Raw genomic sequence first — 6451 nt, forward strand, 5'->3', positions numbered from 1 at the left:
ATTTTATTAGAATTTATAACTTTCTTTAGAAAAAAACTAGTGTTTAAATTTATAAATGTACAATTTAAATAATAAGTAATATTTTTATTAAAAGCGAAAATGGTTGGGATAATAAATATTTAATGTTTAAAGAAAAAAAACATTTTATTATTTTAATATAATCGTATTAAAAATAGTTTTCGTTTTACAATTTTTTTTTTTTCACTACACTAATTAAATTTTATAAAATAAATTTGTTCAACAACTAAACTAACAATAATCGACGGTATTAAGAGTTATAATTTATATACACATAAAATGCTTAAAAAATAATTTTAACAATTTTTTTTTCTAATTAATTGTAAATATGTTCTTTTTTTTTAATTTCATACAAATTATTTTTAACTTCCCACTAAGAAAATTAAAAATTTTCAAAAATCGGGAAGTTATTAAGACTATTCCCGAGATGGTGTCTGTATGTATGTATGTATGTATGTATGTATGTATGTGTGTGTGCGTGTGTGTGTATGTATGTGTGGATGTATGTAAACCTCTCATAACTTTTGAACGGCTTGATCGATTTGATCGCGGTTGGTGTCATTCGAAAGGGTTCGACTAAACTTAGATTTTAAATACAAGTTGGCCCGATTCGGACCGATAGATTTTGAGAAATCTTAAAAAAACTGCGAAAAAAATTTTTTCCAATTGTGGTTTTTTTTTTAATAACTTTCAAACGGCTCGACCGATCAATTCCAAAAACTAATCAGCTCTTAACATAAAAAAATCACGTCGATCACCACCAATCTAGTCAAAATCGGTTGATTCTTTCGTGAGTTATCGTTGACGAAAGAAATCGAAAAAAAGTGTTTTTTTCGAATTACACCGAAACTTCCGGTCTTATCAATTTGTGTTTAAAAATTTATCATAGAATTTGAAAAACTGCGTCGAATGCCGCCAACCGCGTGAAAATCGGTTCATTCATTCAAAAGTTATTGTGGTTTGAAAATTCAAAAAATAGTGTTTTATTAAACTTTCATCAGACTTTTGAGCTTGGAGAGCTCAAAACTACACAAAATTATATTTTTGAGCTCTTCGAGCTCAAAAATGTAATAAGTGCGTTTTTGAGCGCTTAATTACGAAAGTAGCGGGAAGTTGCAGGGATGGCCTTCAGGGTCAACCGTTTTCCTAATTTTTTTTTTTAATTTTTATCACACTTTTTTAAATCAGAAAAAAAGATTAATTAATTATTTAAAAATATTTTTTTAAATTATAATTTTGATTACAAAATTTATTTTTTTTTTTAATATTTAACTATAACTTTGATATTATTATTATTATTATTTATTAAAGAGGATTTATTATTTTTTAAGCCAACTTACTCGATCTACTTAGAGAATATTTAATTTGTATTTATTAATTATTTTCACCACAATATTGTCGATATGAGCACTCATACCATCATCGGGTGAATATGTAATAATTAAAAATTTTTTGATTTTTCAAGACAATTTTAATTGGAATTATTTAAAGATGTTATTTTTCACTTGATTTATTTATTTTTAAATCAGCCCAACAACCCACACTGATAGAAGGATTTGTTTGTAGTTAAAAATATTTGTTAATATTTAACAAATCATTTATTAGAAGCCATTTGTTAGTCCTTAATAAATATTTCTTAGTATTTAAAAAGATTTATTAAAATTTAATAAATGAATATCAGATTTATTAAATACAAAAAAATCATTTTAAATACTAAGAAATATTTGTTTAATACTAAAAAGTGGTCTCTAATAAATGATTTGTTAACTATTAACAAATATTTTTTAATGCAAATAAATCCTTCTATCAGTACATAGGCCAATAACAGGGTCGCTACAATGTTGTAAAATATAGCTTAATGTCATGCGGTGTTTTACATTTTTACAATTTTTAGAAATGAAACTTTTTTTAGTAACCGAAAAAATAATTCGGAACGCTTATACCGACAATATTTAAGTGAAAATAATTAATAAATAAAAATTGAATAATCTTTAAGTAGATCGGGTAAGTTGGCTTAAAAAATAATAAATCCTCTTTAATAAAATCACCGACCTTAGTAATATTTTTAACATTATTATTAAGTTTATTAAGTATTCAATATAAAGTAATTAAGTAATTATATAACTATAGAGAGTTGATATTTAAATATAAATAAATTGAGTATTGAAAAAAAATTTTTTTTTTTTTTAATTGAAGTACATAAAAAAAATAAAAAGTATCTTTAAAATCTTATTTAGAATTATTAATTTTTTGATTACTTTCTTGTCTATCACAATCATCATCACCAATAGAATTAATAGAATTAAGTTGAATATCTTTATCATTAAATCTCTTCCCAAGGCACGTAGTAAAGCAAGTATCCCCTACCCCAAATTTCTCGCCATCCTCAAGAGTTTCCGGCATGGGATGTCCAGCGGTTTCAGGAAGGTACAAAGCTAAGAACCCAGAAATCAAAGCAACGCCGCCAAAAGTAGTAGCTGGTACCCTTGGATCAAGCGTGTCTAACAATAAAAGCATCGGAGTTAAAGCTCCGCTAAGACGACAGCACATAGAGCCGACTCCAAGCGCGGTATTTCTCAAAACAGTTGGGAATAATTCGGCAGTGTAATTATAAATCACCGCAAATGATATTGCAATACAGGATTTACCGAATAAAACAATCCCAATCACAGCGTTGCTACCGCCAAATAATTCTTTGGGAATTGAAGCAGCTACTACACAGCAAATCCCGCCGATAATCATGAAAACACTTACTAAAAATCTTCTTCCTACTCTGTCCATAACTAATACTGTAAATACATAACTCGGTAATTCAACAATACCGCTCAAAGCTAGCATTAAATACGGATTGCCTTCAAGATTGCCGCTGCTCAATGAAAGACCGTAATAGACAATTGCATTTGCGAACCAATTAAGACAAACATTAAGAAAATTTTTTCTCAAATTTGGAGTTTTAAGTAAATCAATAACACCATTGCTACTTTTTACACTTTTATTATTATTGCTGTTACTATATTTAGCTAGATTTTTAGCGACAAATTTATCTTCATCTATCATAGGATTATCACCGTTAAATTTAAGCGCTTTTTGGACTATTTTTATAGCTTCTTTAGGACGTCCCTGAACCCACAGCCACCTCGGAGATTCGTCCATAAGCCACCAATGGCCAATTAAAATAAAACTATGAAGACCGTAGACAATTTGCAGCCACATTCTGTCTTTAATAATGAATCCCCAGAGAGCAACAAGGACAAATCCGAATGAAAAACACACTTGGAACATAATGCCGCAAAAAGTGCGTTTTGATGATCCAACCATTTCCATAGTAAGTACAAATCCGGTAATATAAGCTCCAGATGAACCGAATATACCGTATAGAAATCTTAGACACAAAAATGTATAATATTCCGGAATAAATGCAACTATTACACCTAGTATAAGTTGCCCGGTTGCTGATATGCAAAATATTATTTTACGCCCGTATTTATCAGCTAAACTGCCTAAAGTAACAGCTCCGGTAAATACACCTAACATGTAAGTCGACTGCGCTACTGCGCCTTTCCATTTATTTGAGCAAACAAAATTCCACTCTATTCCTCGAGAAGATTTGTAATATGTGTCATCATAGATCCAATCATCGCATTGTTTTACTATTGAATCATTTGTTAAGTAATGACAGGAATCCAAATTTAACGGAACGTCGGTTAGTTCTGTTCCGTTTGGATAAGTTGCATTTATACCTGGTACAATGTCCCAATTTAGTTCTGATTTATCGGATAAACCGAGTTTATCTATTAGACCAGGTACAATACATTTGTGATCAGGTACCGCCGCGACAGTAATTAGCGTTAACATATGAAGGCCAGCTAATAGTCCTGATACCACGTGTAAGCAAAATTGAAATGTTTGATATTTTCCAAATTCACCAATATGGGACATTAACTCCTCGAGATCTGCATCAACACTTGCCATTTTTATTTTATTTTATTTTAGACTTATATAAGTTAGTTTTTTTTCGAGAGTTTTGTTGGATTTTTTCAATACTGATCAGTGAATGAATGAATGATACTGATCAGCCACGTATGCCGCTCAATAGACTACTGAGTAATGCAATTGGGACTACGGAGTAATGCAATTGGGTTAGTAACCTTTAGTAACAGTGCATTCAATATCTTTACTAGTCTCTGACTATTAAATTGCGAAAAAAAACTTGTTGTTTTACATTATTTATCAACTCTTTTTCTATAATTTTCTTTTTGTCATTATTATTATGATTATTTTCTTCAAAAAATAATTTTATAAAAATCTAAATTATTCTTTAAAAAATCTTATGTAATTCATTCGTTACATAACATTAAAATAATGTTTCTGTTGTAAAGTATTGATGTCTTAAGTACACACAAGTGAGGTCAATTTCCAAAGAATAACAATTTTTATTTTTATCTATTTAAGTGTAATTAATTTCTAATTTTTTAATCGATTTTGTAAAGAGTTTTAATTGTTTTACAAATGTATCATCTTCTGTAATTATGGCAGATTAGCGATTATTAATTAATTACTCCTCAGTTATGAAGAACAATTATACCAATGAAGATTAACTTTTATTGGTAATTCAAACTAGGCCAATAAATTTATATTTACATAGATAGAGAAGTATCTTTATGGTGATAAATATGAAAAATTACTGCCAGAAATAGATTTTTTTATCAGTTGTTGCTGTTATATTGTTCTATTGTTATTATTATTATGTAGCTTATAATAATAATGTGACTATTACTAAATTTAACTTTATTGGAGTTGGTGTAAGTTTATCACAAATTTAATCTTGTGAAATCTCTTCTTCATTGAATCTGATAAATAAAAAAAATGAAAAATATAAATTAATAAATAAAAAATTTCTTATTTTATATTTAAAACTGAACACATTTATAAATCATAAAATTTAATTAAAAAAAAAACACAAATTTTCAATATATTTAATATTTAAAAAATAATATTTTACATATTTTATGATAAATAAAAATAAAATAATAAATAATTAAAATTATTTTTCTCTAATGATACTAAAGTTAGCCGACGTTTTTACTTTTTTGTTTTTAATAATTAAATTAGAACAAAAAAATATTTTTTAAAAATTGCACTTACAGTTTTTTACAAATGAAAATTTTTTTTCTAGTCATTTTTTCAATAAAAAAAAATTAAAACGTTTTTAAATGTCGGCTAACTTCTGTATCATTTTTTCTTATATATTTATTAGAAAAATTTTTTGGTTATTGTGCATATTTTTTACTGAGATATTTTTTATATCATTGTAAAAATTATATTTTGTCAATAACGATCAAATTAATATATAAAAATTTTTACATTGTGTCAATAGGTTATAAATTATAAAATAAATTCATAAAATATATCAATTTCATCATAGTTATCCGGTGAATAATTAAAAAAAAAATTCTGATGAAATATTCAGTGATCTCAGGGTATAAAGTTTATCAATAAATTTATTTAAATAACAAGTAAAAAGTAAAAAAGTTCAACTTACGTATTTTGATCCAACTTGCGTTAAATTTATCATGAATAATGGAAATAATAATAACAATTGAGTATTATTAATAAATATTATTATATATTTAAAAAAAACTTTTAAAGCACATGCAGTGCGTACACGAGTTCGTGAACAATTGTTGCCTGCAGACGGGCAAGCGTCAGTCAGAGTATAGCTTATCCGCTGATATTTAGTTTTTTAGTCTTTTTTTAATCATTCTGCTGTAGTTTGAAAACTGTCACATAAAATTCTCTAAGCATTTATATAAATCACTTTGTAAATTTCTATTTGTAATAAATTTTTTTTTTTTCTAAATATTTATGTGGGAATTTAGATAATTTTTAATTTTACAAAATAAAAAAATTAAATTATTTAAAAGATTTGATACACAAAATAAATATTTAATAATTTTCCAATTACTAATGTGTTATGAAACTTGACGTAATAGAAAATAACAATGTTATTAATTTTTCTTATTTACATCTAGACAATTGAGGCCGTGTTAACATTAATAAACAATTATTACCCGAGATTTTATTGAGATATATGTCACTGTTACTGTAATTTATCACAATAACTATAACATCAACAGAACTGAATTTAAAAATTAATAAATTTAATTTTACATCAAAGAAAATATATATACAGTTTGTCAGTAAGTGGATAGACGTAAGTGGATTTAATATCAACTATGTATGTACATAATCAATGAAAATAAAGTTAGCCGGCATCTAAAAATTTTTATGATTTTTTTTATTGAAGAATTATTATAAAAAAAAAATTTTTTATTTGTTAAAAACTTCAAAAACTATAAGCGCAATTTTTTTTTAATATTTTTTAGTTATAATTTAGTAAATTAAGCAAAATTAAAAAATTAAAAATGTCGGC

The 6451-nt window shown here is 26.2% G+C and overlaps 1 protein-coding gene and 1 long non-coding RNA gene across 3 annotated transcripts; both read right to left on the reverse strand.

Annotated features, from left to right (window-relative positions):
- Positions 1-2187: 2187 nt before the first annotated feature.
- On the reverse strand, positions 2188-4288 carry LOC123264804 (organic cation transporter protein-like). The gene has a single exon (XM_044728295.1). The coding sequence runs from the start codon at positions 3988-3990 to the stop codon at positions 2248-2250; it is 1743 nt and encodes a 580-aa protein (XP_044584230.1). The 5' UTR covers positions 3991-4288; the 3' UTR covers positions 2188-2247.
- A 474-nt stretch (positions 4289-4762) lies between these two features.
- On the reverse strand, positions 4763-6247 carry LOC123264875. Of its 2 annotated transcripts, XR_006509430.1 has the most exons (3): positions 6090-6247; positions 5561-5813; positions 4763-4868 (listed from the first exon to the last, which is right to left on the reverse strand). It is a non-coding gene; the product is annotated as an uncharacterized LOC123264875 (long non-coding RNA). The 2 variants fall into 2 exon arrangements; XR_006509429.1 differs by lacking the exon at positions 6090-6247 and having other exon boundaries at positions 5561-5893.
- Positions 6248-6451: the final 204 nt, after the last annotated feature.

Source organism: Cotesia glomerata, linkage group LG5 (genome assembly GCF_020080835.1).
Source record: "Cotesia glomerata isolate CgM1 linkage group LG5, MPM_Cglom_v2.3, whole genome shotgun sequence".
Classification (NCBI taxonomy): domain Eukaryota; kingdom Metazoa; phylum Arthropoda; class Insecta; order Hymenoptera; family Braconidae; genus Cotesia; species Cotesia glomerata.